The 17,811-nt window shown below is 41.1% G+C and overlaps 2 protein-coding genes across 8 annotated transcripts in view; one reads left to right on the forward strand and one right to left on the reverse strand.

The window, feature by feature from the left end:
* Positions 1 to 16,516, reverse strand: part of ZNF565 (zinc finger protein 565) — a 39,755-nt gene extending 23,239 nt beyond the window's left edge. For 2 of the 4 annotated variants that reach the window (XM_029925932.1, XM_029925929.1), the window contains exons 1-2: positions 16,083 to 16,516; positions 5,466 to 5,624 (exon numbers count right to left, since the gene is read on the reverse strand). Coding sequence is in view for 2 of the 4 variants with exons in the window: in XM_029925929.1 (XP_029781789.1) it covers positions 5,466 to 5,493 (28 nt within the window). In the remaining 2 variants the exon portion in view is untranslated. Of the gene's footprint in view, positions 1 to 2,835; positions 2,923 to 5,465; positions 5,625 to 14,115; positions 14,176 to 16,082 lie in introns of all 4 variants that reach the window. The other 2 variants (XM_029925931.1, XM_029925930.1) reach the window with 2 other exon arrangements.
* The window catches only part of ZNF146 (zinc finger protein 146), a 22,907-nt gene continuing 21,281 nt past the window's right edge, over positions 16,186 to 17,811 (forward strand). Inside the window, exon 1 of one of the 4 annotated variants that reach the window (XM_029925979.1) lies at positions 16,186 to 16,472. The gene's annotated coding sequence lies outside the window, so the exon portion shown is untranslated. Of the gene's footprint in view, positions 16,473 to 16,512; positions 16,648 to 17,811 lie in introns of those variants that run through there. The other 3 variants (XM_029925980.1, XM_029925978.1, XM_029925981.1) reach the window with 3 other exon arrangements.

Genomic DNA, 17,811 nt, shown 5'->3' on the forward strand with positions numbered 1-17,811 from the left:
AAGAGTTGGGCACTTAACCAACTGACCCATCCAGGTGCCCTGAGAACTCAGGGGTTTGAAGGAGGATAGGACTGGTTCTAGTCAGAGCTGCGAGAAGCTTCCCATGGTTTGTCGCTGGGTGAGAAGGAAGACCAATTTACTCAATGGCGGTTATATCAAGGAAAATGTCCTGTAAGTTGTAGAATATGAATTGGGACTTCAAAATCAGAGAATTTTAATAGGCAGAAAAGGTACAGAAGAATATTCTGATCTATGAAGAAAAGTGACAAAAACAGTGGACCAAAAGTATATAGTGTATTTGGGGAGCAGAGAATAATTTGGAGTGTTTGCATAGTTTGGGGAAAGGTCTAGACCAGCGCTGTTCAGCAAATCTTTCTGCAATGATGGAACTCTTCACATCTGTACCATCAATAATTTGGCATTAGCCACATACACTAAGCATGTACAAAGTGCCTAGTAGGACTAAGGAACTGATCTTTTTCCCCTAAAATTTTAATAATATTTAAATTTAATTAGTTTTAGAATCTAGAGGAAGTTTATGCTGCAGATGATATCAGGGGTTGGAAAATGAAGGCGAATGAATGAAATAAAATAACAATGAGAGCAAAGACCAGGTATCATCATCACTGGGACTGGCACCTGCCATGCTGTCTGGAGAAGGGTCCAATGACTACTAGCTGAATATGTAATCATTTGTTTTTCACTCATTAATGAATGGAAGGCCATTGAAGAATTTAAAGAGGGAAGTGATAGGGCCAATATGGCCAGACTATTTTATTGGAGAGGAGTAAAACTGGAGTCAGAGAGATCAACTGAAAGGTGCTTATACTTTTGCAAGCAAACAAGGGAGATAAGGAGGAAGGGCATAATTTCAAGGTATACAGAAGTAAAATCAGCAGGCTCTGGCATCTGATTAGATACGGAGATCGAGAAAGAGGAGCCAAAATTTCTTTCAGATTTACTGATCTCCTACCTCAACTAGGTTGGTTCTAGGTGTGAGGAAGATGATAAACCCAGTCCCTGTCCCAGTGGATCTCACATTCTAATGGACAGAGACCATAACAAATATTGGTATACTGACATTGATTCTCCTATTTATATGTCAGGTGGCCAAAGTTCTATGTAAAAAAATTAAGAAGCATAAGAGGATAGGGAGCTCTGGGGAAATGAAAGGTGGCCTGAGATGGTTTTTCATTGAGAAGGTGATATGTAAGCGCAGAGTGAGTGGAGTGATAAATGCAGGTATAGGGAGTATAGGGAACAGTAACTGCAAAGGCCTCAAGGCAGGAGCAGACTTTCTTTGATTAGTAAAGGGGCCTAGGGGGCTGCAACAGAGTGTGCAAGAGAAAGGCCAGAAGCTCATGTGGGTGAGAGAGGTGGCTGGAGGCTGGGTCACCGGGGCCTGTGGGCCACTGTAATAACTCTGCTTTTTACTCTCGAATAAGACAGGAAGCCACTCAAGTTGTAAGACAAGGAATGGCATACTCTGATTTACATTTAAGAGGATCATGCAAAGAACGCGAACTAAGAAGACACGGGGAGGAAAGCAGGGAGACCAGTGACAAGGAAGGTAACCGCAGTAAGCCAGGCAAGCGCTGAGAGTGGCTTGCTTTAGGGACTGTGGTGGGGGGGTGAGGAGACCTGATCAGACTGGATAGGCTCTGAAGGTAGAGCCGATGGAATGTGTTGATTTTAGGTATAAAAGAAAAGGGAAGAAAAAGAAAAGGAAAAAATAAAGAAGCAGCAGCTATGATGATGCTAAGGTGTTTGGCTTGAGGAAATCAAAGTATGAAGTTGTCATTTTTTAACACAAAGAACCCTGAAAGGAGCAGGTTTGAATAAACCAATTATGAGCTGTTTTAGATTCTAATACTTGAGATTATTATTACGTATCACAAACACAGTGGGCTGCAGCTGTGCAAACTTCCAACAAGACAAATTTTGCAGAACTTGACTATGTATGTCCTCTGCTGAAGCGATTCCAGGGCAGAGACTATCCAAAAGATGTGTGTGAGCTACATGATGGAGACACTGACATTGGAAACAACTTGGAAAAGAACTTAAAAAGGAGGACCTGTGGAATAAATAAATTATAGTATATCCACACAATGGGAACACTGTTGCCATAAAATGAACATATATATTTGTTGATCTTGGGCAAAAAAAGGTAGTTAATGAAATAGTATGTGTAGTATAATCCTATTTTTATAGGATTCTATATATGCATGTATGTGGGCACGGAAGATGGACTGAAAGGGGTGCCTGGGTGGCTCAATCAGTTGAGTGTTCGACTTCGGTCCAGGCCATGATCTTACGGTTTGTGAGTTCAAGCCCCACGTCAGGCTCTGTGCCGACAGCTTGAAGCCTAGAGCCTCCTTTGGATTCTGTGGCTCCCTCTCTGTCTGCCCCTCCCCTGCTCACACTCATGTGCACGTGCTCTCTCTCTGTCAAAAGTAAAAGTAAAAACTTAAAAAAAAGAAAAGAAGATGGACTGAAAGGATTTTCAATTATGTTTTTACAACATTTGTCTCTGTGTGAATATTACAGGGGGAATCTTTGTTTTGTCCTATATTTCCAAGTTTTCCCTTAAGCATATGATTTATCATCATAAGTAACTTATACCTTCCTCTTTGCTCAGGGGGGTGAATTATAAGAGGACATATGAATCGAATGACTCATGAGTGACAGTGAGGTGTTTTGGGGAACTTGTATGCTGAAGGAGCTTGATTTTCTCTGCAGTTCTAGACCCTTTGAGGGGCTTGTTCTCAAACAGTAACTTAAAGCGCCTGAGCTTTCATACGAAAGCCTTCCGTTTTTGTTAGTCTCCTCGCTCACCTGTGCACACACCTCTTTTCAGCCCTCAATCCAGGATGTCCTCCTTGTTCCAAAAAGGAATCACATTTAACTTACAGAAGCAACTTCCTACACACACAAAAAGAAATAGGTCTTAGCCAGTGTGGCAGATGTTAATTGAATTACTACTGTTTGACCATTGTCTAGTTTTCCTCTCCTTTAGGGCACATAGATGACATGTTCCAGACCCTTGCAGGTAGGCAAGGCCATAAACTGGTTTTGGCCAATGGAATCTGAGCTGAGGTGATGGGTGTCACTTCAATCTGAGGACTGGCAAGACCACATAATTCTCCCGTCTTTCTATTCCCTGATGTGTGGCCAAGGGGACCATGTGTTTCAGATGGTGTAGCTACAGACTGGTGGAGTCTGCTTCGGTCTGGGACTCTGCCTACGCAGATTCCACAGTGGACATGTAGCGTGATCAAGGTAATAAGAAGCTGTTCTGTTAGCCACTATGATTTGGGGGTTGTTTGCTACCACAGCGTTAACAGTGTGTCCTAAATAATACACTAATTCAGCTGTACTCCAACTATATAAAAATTCAGACTCTGGCCTGTGGTCAGTGTGAGAAAGAACACTTTTTAAAATGTCAGAGGAGGGGCGCCTGGGTGGCTTAGTTGATAAAGTGTCCACTTTCAGCTTAGGTCATGATCTCACAGTTTGTGGGTTCGAGCCCCGCTTTGGGCTCTGTGCTGACAGCTCAGAGTCTGGAGCCTGTCTTTGGATTTTGTGACTCCCTCTCTCTCTGACTTTCCCCTGCTCATACTCTCTCTCTTTCAAAAACAAACATTAAAAAAATTTTAAAATAAAAATAAAATGTCAGAGGAGGGGCTCCTGGGTGGCTCAGTTGGTTAAGTGTCTGACTTCGGCTCAGGTCATGATCTCACAGTTCATGGGTTTAAGCCCTGCATTGGGTTAAGCATCAGGATCTAGCGCAGATCTTGAAGCCTACTTCAGATTCTGTGTTTCCCCCTCTCTCTGCCCCTTCCTCACTCATGCTCTCTCTCTCCCTCTCTCAAAAATAAACATTAAAAAAAAAAGTCAGAGAAAACTTCAGAAATAACAGAGCAGAGCTGTTAATTTCCATCTTCATATATCTCAAAGGCATTTTTCACAAACACACAATGTGAAAAACAAGGCCCCAAAGAGGTAGACTATGAGTTATAGGATAAGATAATCTTGACCTAGCAAAACCATGCTTCTCCAGATCCTACCATCAAATCTTTGTACAATTTTTCTGAGCAAAGTTTAGCCATCTATATACCACTTGGTAAAGCTTGAAGCTACATCTCTAGATTTTCTCTATCTAAATTGACATTCTTATGCTTTTTTTTTTAATAGCTTATTGTGACATTCTTATTCTTTAGCCGTAGTATTTTTTTGTAATTTTTTAATTTAGTTTTGAGAGAGAGAGACAGTGCAAGCAGGGGAGGGTCTACATTCTTATTCTTTAGAGGCCAGGAGACCTGGGAGAAGTTGTCAGGTCATGAGAATTAGACATATAGAGGTATTTCCACCTTAACATTAGTGATCTATTCGTAAAAAGCAATCACTCTGCACAAGAACTCTAACCAGGGCCTTTTCCCCACTATTTAAAATGTGAAAAATATAATGCATCACATTTTAACACAAAGCACCCAAATAATTTCCTAAAACATAATTAAACATGACAAAATACCTACATTTAATAAAGTATTGTATTAGATTGAAATTTTCTTAAAATATTACCTCTTGATCACCAATTATTAACAACTAGTTGCTGTGTCATTGAATATCTGTATATCCCTTTTGTTAACACACCAATCTTACATATCTATCAAAATATTTGCATGATTGATCTTTCATTAATTGTATTTCTTTTTTTATGTTTATTTTATTTTTGAGAGAGCGAGAGAAAGAGAGAGAGAGAGAGAGAGTGTGAGCGAGCATGAGTGGGGGAGGGGCAGAGAAAGAGGGAGACACAGAATCGAAGCAGGCTCCAGGCTCTGAGCTGTCAGCAGACAGTAGGGCTTGAACCCATGAATTGCGGGATCATGACTTAAGCCAAAGTCAAATGCCTAACAGACTGAGTTGCCCAAGTGCCCCCTTATATTTTAAATGATGTATCGAATTTTATTGATGTTAACATACATTCCCCCGGTATAAACATCAACCAAAAATCATTACGATGAAATATATACATCCTCAGGCAATATTCAGTTTTCTGAGTAAGATAATAGGGAGCTTCATTAAATGAAAGATTTCTATAAAAGAGTAATTCAACGTACTCACAAATTTAGTAGTAATATAATAGTTAATAACATAAAAATGTTGCAGATATGGTTAAATAAATTTAAAAAAGCAAGTTACAAAACAGCAGGGCATCATGTAGTCCTAGATGTAAAATACACAGATACATCAATATAGATAATATAGATAAATTACATGAAAAATGTCTATGAAGATTTATCCTTAAAGATTATTTTGGTTACTTTGGGCTGTGACCTTCGATGTTCTTCATTTTACTAAAGTGTATGTTTTTTTCAATAATGACATATTAATTTTTAAATTATTTTTAAGTTCTGTTGAATGTAAGCTATTCCTAACCAGCAGATGAAAAAGAAAATACTTACTTTTTTTAAGCAATCTTCCCTTGAACATAAAATAATAGCTTAGGATATTCTAAAAACAGTTGTATTTTCATTGAACAGCTTTTGTTTTTGCTTCATCAGCTCCCAGTAGTTGCAAACTTCTTGATTTCATAACTATATTCATGTGTACCGTAGTTCTCCCTGGAGCAGGATGAAAAGTCATTAGTATGTTATGTATATACATTATATATAACAGGGTATGACAATGCATAACAGTGTTTCCTTTCAGCTCTTCTTGCCAGATGAATCTATTATGTTTCTGCACCTGCCCCACTGTTCTCTAAAGAGCTACAAACTTCTCTTGCCCCATTGGTCATACTTTGGATTCCTGATGATTAGAATGAAAACTGTAACTCTTGGAGTGCCTGAGTGGCTCAGTTGGTGAAGTGTCTGACTTTGGCTCAGGCTATGACCTCATGGCTCCTGGGTTTGAGCCCCACATTGGCTCTGCACTGACAGAAGGAAGAGTTTGCTTTGGATCCTCTCTCTCTCTCTCTCTCTCTCTCTGCTCTTCCTCAGCTCGCTCATGTTCTCTCTCTCAAAATAGTAAATACTTACAAAATTAAAATGAAAAAGCCCTGCATGTCTTATATAGGACTTAAGAAAACTAACTTACAGAGCTCCTGTAAGATCAGTTTGACTTAGACATGGTGTAATATGACAGTGACTGTTCTGGTCACACAAGGTATCTATCTCCCTCTTACGAATTCTCACAGCATCACGATCAGGGTAAACTAGTGCCCTTTACTTTGAATATCTGTATACTGCTTTTGTCTCACCTATTACATTATTTGCACGTTAAAAGTAAATAGAGATTCTAACTTTTATTCTTTCCCTTAAGTAATCTCCACACCCTACATGGGGCCAAACTCACAGTCCTGAGATCAAGAGTCGAATGTTCCACCAACTAAGCCCATCAGGCACACGGAGACAAAAAAAAATTTTTTTTGGAAGTTTATTTATTTTGAGAGAGAGAGACAGAGCAAGAGAGTGGTGTCTGGAAGGGGCAGAGAAAGCAGCCAGAGCAGGCTTCATGCTGTCAGTGGGGAGCCCAACACAGCACCGAAACTCTCCAACTGTGAGAGCATGACCTGCGCCGAAATCAAGAGTCAGATGCTTAACCAACTGAGGCGCCCAGGCGCCCTGAGATTATAACTTTTAAAAAGCAATTTGTCTCCCTGAGTTCTAGAGTAGGATTTTGTACCTTTGAAAATTCTTAATAGATGTCTAATGTCCCAAAGGAATTCATTATAAGATATGTTGAGTGGCATGCACAAAAATACGTTTGGGAATAGTTCATAACTAAATTATAGAAATATAAATTCTCTTTAGTAGGCAATAAAAGGAAAAAATTAGGGTTACTTTGATAATGAAATACATTTATTCACTTTTGAGAGATAGAGCTCAAGTGGGGAGGGGGAGTGAGAGGGAGACAGAGAATCCAAAGCAGGATCTAGGCTCTGAGCTGTCAGCACAGGGCCAGATGTGGGGCTCGAACTCACAGACTGCTAGATCATGACCTAAGCCGAAGTCAGATGTGCAACTGACTGAGCCACCCAGGTCCCCCATATAATGAAATACTACATAGTGATTATAAAATACAACATTACCATGTTATGCATTATTAAATAAGAAAGACAGGTTACAGAATTTATATACAAGTAATACTTCTCTATAAAATCCCACAGAAAACTATTTGAAGTATATCCACCAAAATATTAAGTTTACTTCTGGATGAAGGAATTTTTAGCAAGTTTCTATTTTTACATTAACCTTATCTTTTTCATTAAAAAATCATATCAATATTGTTTCCATTTAAAAATAAATATCCAGGGGCGCCTGGGTGGCTTAGTTGGTTAGGCATTCAACTCCAGCTCAGGTCATGATCTCACCTTCATGGGTTCGAGCCCTGTGTCGGGCTCTGTGCTGACAGCTAGCTCAAAGCCTGGAGCCTGTCTTCAGATTCTGTGTCTCCCTCTCTCTCTAACCCTCCCCTGCTCATGCTCTTTCTCTCTCAAAACTAAGTAAAACATTAAAATAAACAAATAAATAACCAGGGGCACCTGGGTGGCTCAGTCAGTTAAGCATCAGACACTTGATTTTGGCTCAGGTCATGATCTCATTTTTGAGACTGGGCCCTGCATCAGGGCCCTGCAGTGGGCCCTGGCTTTCAGCTCCGGCACTGGGCATAGAGCCGGCTTAAGATTCTCCCTCTGCCTCTCCCTGTGTGTGTGTGTGTGTGTGTGTCTTTCTCTCAAAAAGAAAAAACAAAACAAAACAAAACCACTCAACACCAAAAATTCCACCAAACCAAACCTAAAACAAATAACCATAGTTGTAGCTAGTATTTATTTTCCTGGCAATAGAAAAATTAGGAAAAATTGAGACAATGTCTATGACATGAATGGGATCAAGAAAGGAAATTAGTGTGATGGAAACCAATAACAGTCCTTAAAATGTTGATTCATATTTCTTGGCACATTAGTATAGCTTCAATATCAAAAGTATTCTGTAACTGACCAATTTTCAAGAAAGTTCAAATTAAATAAAATAGCATATGTAAAGTAGAAAGAATGGTGTCAGACACGCAGTGAGCTTCTTTCCCATTTAATCAGAGGTTATAAGATTTTGGGGCAAGATCTTTGTAAAACCTGAGCACTTTTTATCATTTTGTTTATGACATCCTTTTCATTGTTCTGATTAACGCTTTGTAGACATTTTTTTTTATTAGCTGGATGAATATAATAAATGATGGTACATTCCTCTTCTCTTTCCCTACTGTTGGGTACATATTTGGGGCATCTCAAAGGCTATTATCAGGTATTATGATATTTGGTTTTAAATTTTCAGGGGTCATGAATCTGTTTGAAAATCTTATGGGATATAGCACCTGGGTGGTTCAGTTGGTTGAGTGTCCAATTCTTGATTTCAGCTCAGATCATGATCCCAGGCTTGTGGGACTGAGCCCCTCATTGGGCTCTGTGCTGAGTGTGAAGCCTGCCTAAGACTTTCTCCTCCCCTGCTAGAATTGGGTTGTCCACTCCCAGTTCATGTGTTGAAGTCCTAACCCCAAGGTCACTGTATTTGAAAACAGGGTCATTGTGGAAGAGACAGTGGAGTGAGCTTGTTTTCTCTCTCTCTCTCTGAACATACAGCAAGAATGTGGGTGTCTGTAAGCCAAGAAGAGAGCCCAACTAGAAACTAACTATGCTGACATCCTGATCTCAGAATTCCAGCCTCCATAACTGTGAGCAGTCTCAGCGGACCAAGATAGGCGTCAATATTGCCTAATGTGATATACAGTCAATGGAATACTTATCAAAACCCAATGATTTTTTTTTTTGCAGAAATAGAAAAATTCATCATAAAATACACACAGAATCTGAAGGGATAGTCTTTTTTGTTGTTGAGAGAGAGCTGGTGCAAGTGAACGAGAGGCAGAGAAAGAGGGAGAGAGAGAGAGAATCCCATGAGGGACAGAGGGAAAGAAAGAGAAAGGGAGAATCCACACGGACAGCACAGATCCCGAAGTGGGGCTCCTTTGAGCTCACCTGAAGTGGGGCTCAAACTCACAAACCATGAGATCATGACCTGAGCTGAAGTCGGATACTTAACCGACTGAGCCACCCAGATGCCTCTGAAGGTACAGTCTTGAAAAAGAACAAAGTTGGAGGTCTCACGATTCCTGATTTCAAAACTTATTACAAAGCTCTGGTAACCAAAACAGTGTGGTACTGCCATTAAGTGAGGTATCTAGACCAGTGACATAGAATGGAAACCCTCACATATATGGTCAAGTAATTTTCAACAGGAATAGCCAAGACCATTCAATGGGAAAAAAGGATAGTCTTTTCAATAAATAAATTGGGAAAACTGGATATCCATATGCAAAAGAATGAAGTTGGACCACTACTTAGTACCATATATAAAAATTAACTCAAAATGTATCACAGACCCAAATATAAGAACTAAAACTATAAAACTTTTAGAAGAAGCATAGGAAAAATTTTCAAAATATTGGATTTAATTAATTAATTTAATGATTTATTGGATATGACAAAGAAAGCACAGGCAACAAAAGAAAAAATAGATATACTGTGGACTTTATCAACATTCAAAAACTTCTGTGCATCAAAGGACACTATTAAGCGTAAATCCATGGACTGGGAACAAATATCTGTAAATCATGTATCTAAAAAGGGATTGATACTTACAATATATGAGAAACTCTTACAATGTAGTAATGAACAACAATCTGATTTAAAAATGAGCAAAACACATATGTCCAAACATATTCAATGGCCAATAAGCACATAAAAAGATGCCCCAACATCACCAATGGTTAGGAAAATGCATATCAACACCCCAGTGAGGGGGGCATCTGGGTGGCTCAGCTGGTTCCACTCAGGTCATGATCTCACAGTGGAGCTTAAGCCCTGAGTCGGGCTCTGTCTACAGCTCAGAGCCTGGAGCCTGCTTCTGATTCCCTCCCTCCCTCCCTCTCTCTCTGCCTCTCCCCTGCTTGTGTTCTCTCTTTCTCAAAAATAAACAAACACGAAAAACAACAACAAAAACAAAAAACCACTGCAGTGCGGGGTGACTGGATGGCCTAGTCACAGAGCCTGGGGCTCATGATCCCATGGTCGTGAGTTTGAGACCCACACTGGGTGTAGACACAGCAAAAAAATAATAGAAATTAATAAATTAAAAAAACCCCACCATGATAACACCTTACACTCATTAGAATAGCTATCATAAAAAATATTTTAAAATACAAATATATATGTGATTATATAACAAGTGTTGTCAAGGATGTGGAGAAATTGGAATTCTGTGCATTGCTGGTGGGAATGTAAAATCATAGAGCGTCTGTGGAAACTGGTATGGTGATTCCTCAAATATGAAACAGAGAATTACTATGTGACCCAGCAATTCCACTTCTGGGTATATATACTCTAAAGAAGAGAAAGTAGGGATGTGAACAGATATTTGTCAAAACCAATGTTTATAGCACTATTATTCACAATAGGCAAAAGGTAGAAGCAACCCAGGCCTCCACTGATAGATGAAAGATAGATAACATGTGCTAAATATGCGCCATGGAATATTTATCATTCAGCCTTAAAATTTTTTTTTAATGTTTTATTTATTTTTGATACAGAGATAGACGGAGCATGAGAGAGGGAGGGGCAGAGAGAGAAAGAGACACAGAACCAGAAGCAGGCTCCAGGCTCTGAGCTAGCTGTCAGCACAGAGCCTGACGCAGAGCTTGAACCCACGAACGTGAGATCTGACCTGAGCCAAAGTCGGAGGCTTAATCGACTGAGTCACTCAGGCGCCCCTATTGTTCAGCCTTAAAAAGAAAAGGAAATTCTGACACATGCTACAACATGGACTGAGCCACCCAGGCAACTGACACATGCTACAACATGGATGAATCATGAACACATGTATGCTAAGTGAAATGAGCCAGTCACAAAAGGACAAATACTGTATGACTTCACTTACACAAGGCACATAGAATAGAGCAGTCTAATTTGCAGAGACAGAAAGCGGAATGATGGTTTCCAGGGGCTAGAGAAAGAGGGAATGGGAGTTATTGTTTAATGAGTGCAGAGTTTCAGTTTTGGAAGATGAAAAAAAGCTCTAGAGATGGATGGTGGTGATGGCTGCACAACAGTGTAAATGTCCTGAATGTCACTGAATGGTACACTTAAAAATACTTAAAGTGGTAAGTTTCATGTATATTTAAATTTTCTGCATATTTTATTTTTATTTACTTATTTTTAATTTTTAGAGAGAGAGAGTATGACAGAGAGGGGAAGAAGGAGGGAGAGAGAGAGAGAGAGAGAGAGAGAGAGAGAGAGAGAGAGACTCTTGAGCAGACTCCATACTCAGCATGAAGCCTGACACAGGGCTTGATCCCACAATCCTGAGATCATGACCTGAGCTGAAATCAAGAGTCAGACGCTCAACTGACTGAGCCACTCAGGTACCATTGTATATTTTAATGTATATTCAAACATAAAAAATCCCCAACAAACTAATGAAAATGATTACCTACAATGAGTGAGTGGAGAATGGTGTGGAAAGAACAGGGGGTAACGGGGATTGGGAGAGAAGGAACTGTGGAGTGACTGAGTAGATCTTTTGTCTAATTGTGGCTTTTAGGACCATGGTAATGTTTCATGCACTCAAAAAATAATTCTAATCAACCAGGATGTATGTGTGTGTGTACATCCAAAATAAAATACACACAGTAACAAATGAACCTTCTATGTTACAAACAAGTAACATTACCATACAGAAAGGTACAGGGAAAGCTGTCCTTTCACTAGATACTGTAAGACTAAAAATAAAAAGAGGTACGTGAGGTATGGGAGTGTAAGTTAGCAATTTTTTTAATGTTTTATTTATTTTTGAGAGAGAGAGCGAGCGAGCACAAGCAGGCCAGGGGCAGAGAGAGAGGGGAATAGAGGATCCGAAGCAGACTCCATGCTGATAGGAGAGAGCCCCACACGGAGCTCAAACTCACGAACTATGAAATCATGACCTGAGCTGAGATCAAGAGTAGGATGCTAAAGCAACTGAGCCGCCCGGTCACCCCTCTAAATAGGATTTTCTTAAAAAAATTTTTTTTTAATGTTTATTTATTTTGGGGAGACAGAGAGACAGAGTGTAAGCAGGGTAGGGGCAGAGAGACAGGGAGACACAGAATCTGAAGCAGGCTTGCACAGAGCCTGACACGGGGCTCGAACCTATGAAGTGTGGGATCATGACCTGGGCCAGAGTCGGACACTTAACTGGCTGAGCCACCCAGGCGCCCCAGTATGATTTTCTAATAAAAGGAGCCAGTGTTCTCTGGGAAATGTGCATGTTCCAGAACTGGGCCCTGAAAGTGTAAGCAGAATGAGTTAGGAATCCCTGGGAAAAAAGAAACAGGCATGTGTTTTTTTGCTATAAGACAAGTCATTTCAGCCCCTCGCCATCTTGTTTTTTTTAATGTTTTTTAAATTTATTTTTGAGAGAGCGAGCAGGGGAGGGTCAGAGAGAGACGCAGGCACAGAATCCGAAGCAGGCTCTAGGCTCTGAGCTGTCAGCACAGAGCCTAATGTGGGGCTCGAACTCATAAACCAGGAGATCATGACCTGAGCCAATCAGATGCTTAACTGACTAAGCCACCCAGGTACCTCTGACTCAGTCATTTTAAGATGACTTTTACCCCAGTTCCATGCTGTATTCCCCATTGTACAAGCTACTTCCCTAATATGTATGAGCCCTTAGCATAAAACTTCCCCAATTCTGTTGTTCAGGGAGACACTGCTTTGGGGAAGATGCCTGGAGTTCTTTATTTAGTAGAAGTAAAACTTCCTATTCTTATTTTTCGGCTGGTTGTGTCTTTTGGCTTGACACCCACCAAGACATAAACCCAGTTTCGGGTAACAAAATATCAGCTTGGAACATCTTGTGGTGCCAGAAAATATGGCAGTACAAAAATAATAAAGGGAACACGCTGAAAGGACACACTAATAATTCAACTTAAAGGAGCCAAATCTAGGGTAATTTAAGCAATAAAAAAGTGATAGTAATGAACTGCAACCTACAGAATAAAAAAAAAAATCCAATCTATACTTACATAAATAATTTAGTAAATAAATAAATAGAGAAGGAATATCTCCTTCTGAGAGTAGGATTCTCTTCAGCATCCTTTGGGGGGTACCTGGGTGGGTCAGTTGGTTAAACATCTGACTTAGCATCACAACTCAGGTTTGTGGGTTTGAGTCCATCAGGCTGTGTGCTGACAGCGAGCTCAGAGCCTGGAGCCTGCCTCGAATTCAGTGTCTCCCTCTCTCTCAGCCCCACCCCCACTCATGCTTGGTCTTTCTCTCTGTCTTGTCTCTTAAAAATAAATGAACATTAAAAAAAAATTTTTTTTTTAATCACCATTTGGCAAGTAGTTGGTAATGACATTTTCAGGGAAAACTTATCAATGAATGTTAAGATTTGCAGGTGGAAGTAGGATGAGGCTTAGGATATTTCTCAAGACACGTATTAATTATAATGGGAAAAATCGTGACTTTACAGTGAAGAAATCAGACAGAAACCACTTTAACCAACTGATTAAAGTTAGCACTAGTAATGAGGCAAATTGACTTCTTAGGTCTCACAATAGGATGTCTTGAGAAGAACACATCACTTTTGTGGTATGCTTGTCCCAAAAGCATACCCTGAATTTAATTACACAGAAACATCTGACACCTTCAAATTAGGGAATATTCTTCATTGCAGAATTTATAAAATAAATGACTCGTATCTTTTAAAAGTGTCAAGGTCAAATAAGACAAATAAAGAATGAGGAACTGTGCCAGAACAAAGAAGACTAAGAAGACTTAGCAACTAGCTACAACATATGATCCGGCATTGGATCCTGGTGCAGAAAAAGGACACTAAGGGACATTGATGAAATGTGAATAAAGTGTGTAGATTAGTTAGTAGTAGTGTATCAATGTTAATCTCCTGGTTTTGATCATGTAGTGTGACTATGTAAAATGGCAATGATGTAGAGAAGAAAGGCAAAAGAAATGTAGATAAAATTAAATTTCCTTATAACTTGCGGCCCATTGACAAATACCTGAGGTGGGTGATTACAACATTCCTCCAGGAAACTCCCCATCTTAACGTTAATGCCTTGCTGAAGAGAAAAACAACATTAGCTTGACAATAGTCAGGCCTCCAGGATCCTGTAAGTCTTAACATCTGAAAATCCTTTTGGAAACTTCCTTTGCCTTTACCTTCCCCAACTCCACGGTACATAATCAATTGCTCCTCACAATCCTTGTGCAGCCCTTTCTACCCAGGGGTCCTATATCTGTGCTATAATAAAACCACCTTTTTGCACTTCATGTTTCAAGAATTCTTTCTTGGAATTCCTGGGCGGCTCAGTCAGTTAAATGTCTGACTTCGGCTCAGGTCATGATCTCACGGTTCGTGGGTTTGAGTCCCATATTGGGCTCTGTGCTGACAGCTCAGAGCCTGAAGCCTGCTTCAGATTCTGGATTCTGTGTCTCCCTCTCTCTGCCCCTCCCACACTCATGCTTGATCTCTCTCTCCCTCTCTCTCTCAAAAATAAATGGAAATTAAAAACATTTTTTTAAGAAAAGAAATTTCTTACCCATTCACTCACAAACCCCCTTCAAATGGAGAAGTAGGGTAAGAGTATATGGGAATTCTATTTTTGCAACAGTTTTAAGTCTAAAACTAATTCAAAATGAAAAGTTAAAAAAATGTTTAATGAACATTAGGTGTGCAGGGAACAGGGGTATATGAACCTTTCAGTTCATTCACTTCGAGGGCTCCCAATAATTTACTCCAATGGCAAATAGTGGAGACCAGGTCACTTTGGGGGAGGGGGAGTTAGGCAAGAAGTTTCAGAAGAAAAGAAAAGCATGTCACAAAAAACAAGAAGGGTTTCAGGAAAGAAAAAAACCTAATGCACCTCGAACTTAGCTTTTGGATGTTCAATAGCAATTTTTTCCTTTTCCTCTCAACATCTCTCTTGGAGAAGACTCAAAAAAAAAAAAAAGGAATAATGAATAAGCAGGACATTTTGACCTCCACACAGGAGACAGAAGTCAGATGGCTGGATACCATGTCCAATACTAGTGTCACAGGGAGAGGCTGAGGCCGTAACTGTCCAGGGCCACAATCTGTTTTAACTTCACAGGTTCTGCAAGGGTCAGAACACTGGAGTTACAGGCACCCCATGCCAGCACATTTGGTGCTACACCAATGGTGTCACACAAACACACATCCACTCTTGAAACATACCAGGATACAGGCACACAATCACAAACACCTCCATGCACTTATACACAGTCACACAATCTACTAACCACCATGACACACAAAGTCACTCTCATATAGTCACAGCTTGCCCACACCAATACTCACAAATGCCCCCACAATCACATACCCCCTGGGGGATACACATAATCACTGGCACTCCGGCCCAACCAACATCAGTCATAATTGAAAATTCACTCTGGAGACACAGTCACATTCACATAGGCTAAGACACGTTACACTTAAACACCCAGCACCACACACTGCCACCCTTTCACAGACACACTCCAAGGGACACAAGAGGAATACACACACGCAGTGTCATCACACAGTCACAGATACACAATTACACGAGGCTACAAGATCATGCAACCAAAACCATAAGCCCACCTGGGAGACATATAATCATAACCGCACATACGCCCTCACCTGTCTCACAGGCACAACCACACTCCCACCTACACAACAAGGCGTACAATCCCACATACACAACAGGGACACAAGCAGTTATCACCCCCACAGTCGCAAGGACCCCGCACCCCAAAACACAGAATGACACATGGTTACACAAACACAACCAGACTTACACCCTGGAGACAGGCAGCCACAACCACACACTCACAGTCACCCACCCTGGGTCACGCAGCCACAAAGACTCATTCTCTATCAGGCATCCTCAGCCCGCTCCCGCCAGCGCGCACAGACCGGAGGCTCTGGACACGCCCCGTCCCCGCCCCGGACTCCCAGACCCCTCACCTTCTGCCTCCCCTTGGTCGCGTCCGGGTTCCTGCGGAGCTAATGATCGTGCCACGACGTCAGGAAAAACGTAACGTCGGCCGCTTTGGACTCTGGGAAACGTAGTCCAGAGCCAAACCAGACCCACGCAAGATGGTGTCCTCGTACCTCTGGGCCTGAATTTGGCCTGTTTGATACTGCGCCCTCGGGGCTTCAAAAGCGGACTTCTTACTTCAAACTTCCCACCAGGCTTTAACTGATTTTTTTTTCCCAAAGCGGGACTACTCACCCCGCGAGCCTCATAATCACAAGAAAAGGCAGCCAAGTTCGTGTAGGACAGACTGCTGACCAGCAAAGCCTTAAGGGAAATGTAGTTCAAGGCCGGAAAAGCGGCTTTGCTGTTGACAGAAGGTAATCAGATACCAGCCTGGGCCGGGCCACGGTGACCGTGCGGGCCGCGTCGCGGAGGCTTCTGGGAGCGCTCGCTCGCCCCCGGAGTGCGCAGGCGCAGCGCGCCGAGTGGACATTTTGGTCTTTGTCCGCGGGTCAGTCCGGCCCCTGGGTCCACGTGGCGCGAAAGTAGGAGGTGGGATGTGGGCGTCTTGGGCCGGTCGGGTCGGGAAGGTAGAGGGGGAGGATTTGGAATCTATTGGGGCGCGGCGCGGGGATGGGGAGTGGGTTTAAGAGCCTCTGGCCTGCATGTGGGGTGGGGGTGGGGGTCTCTCAGGAGGGTTCAGACGTGTGTGACCCTGAGTTTGTCCGCAAGTTTGACTGGATGTTGGGATTATTAAGAAACTGGGTGCAGGATTGTGTATGGCTGCATCTGAGAGAGAGCTATGAGAGACCAGCATTGAGGTAATACTGAGTCGCACTTCCCTTGTCGAAAGTGCTGGTAATAACGGTGCCATCTTCGCTGAGAATGTTGTTTATTTGAGTGTTTAAGGGGCCGGGGGAAGCTGAGTGGCAAATTAAATATGAATTTTTACATAAAAAGGCATTTGCTTTTAATTGGAGTAGAATGCGATCACCGTGATTTCTTCTTTTTTAAGCAAACTATTTCAAATGCACTTTTTGTTGGTGGGCGAGCTGCAGGCGATCTGAAATCTTCTGATCTTCAGGGTATTTTAATAGGGCTGTTGTTAAGTACTGGATTAATATGAATATCGACGTTACGCTTTAAGCAGTAGCGTCATGTAGTACAGAAAGCCCACGATTAGAGTCAAGGGTTTGGAGTGCTAGGTTAGGCACAGTTATCTTCATTCTTTGAAGAAAATTTAGTTGTTGCAATGTTTATCCATTAGTCTGACCTAGATTCCAAGTCTCCTAGCTCCTAAACGAATCGAGGTGTTTCCAGGTCGAGTGAATTTTGTGAAGAAATAAAGACAATTACTTCGATCTGCAAAGATGCTTTTTTTAAGGAATCCCCATGATCCTCCTTAACGTAATAATAAATAGTGAGAGTTAAAGGTATTGCTACCAATTTAATATCTACAAATCAATAGTATTCAAATAGACAACAGTCAGTTACAAGACATAATAGAAGAAAACTTTATAATAGCAATAAAAAATTCAGAAATAATATGCAAAGCTATCAGAAAAGAATTTTAAAAAGTGCTAAAAGGCGTAATATGGGATGTTATCTAATACATACGTCATGTGTTTAAATAGGAAGGGTCCTAAAGAAGCGTGTGTAGATTTAAATTGGGTTTATTAATTCAGTGTAATCCTAATAATGGTATCTACGGTTTTT

Source organism: Suricata suricatta, chromosome 16 (assembly GCF_006229205.1).
Source record: "Suricata suricatta isolate VVHF042 chromosome 16, meerkat_22Aug2017_6uvM2_HiC, whole genome shotgun sequence".
Classification (NCBI taxonomy): domain Eukaryota; kingdom Metazoa; phylum Chordata; class Mammalia; order Carnivora; family Herpestidae; genus Suricata; species Suricata suricatta.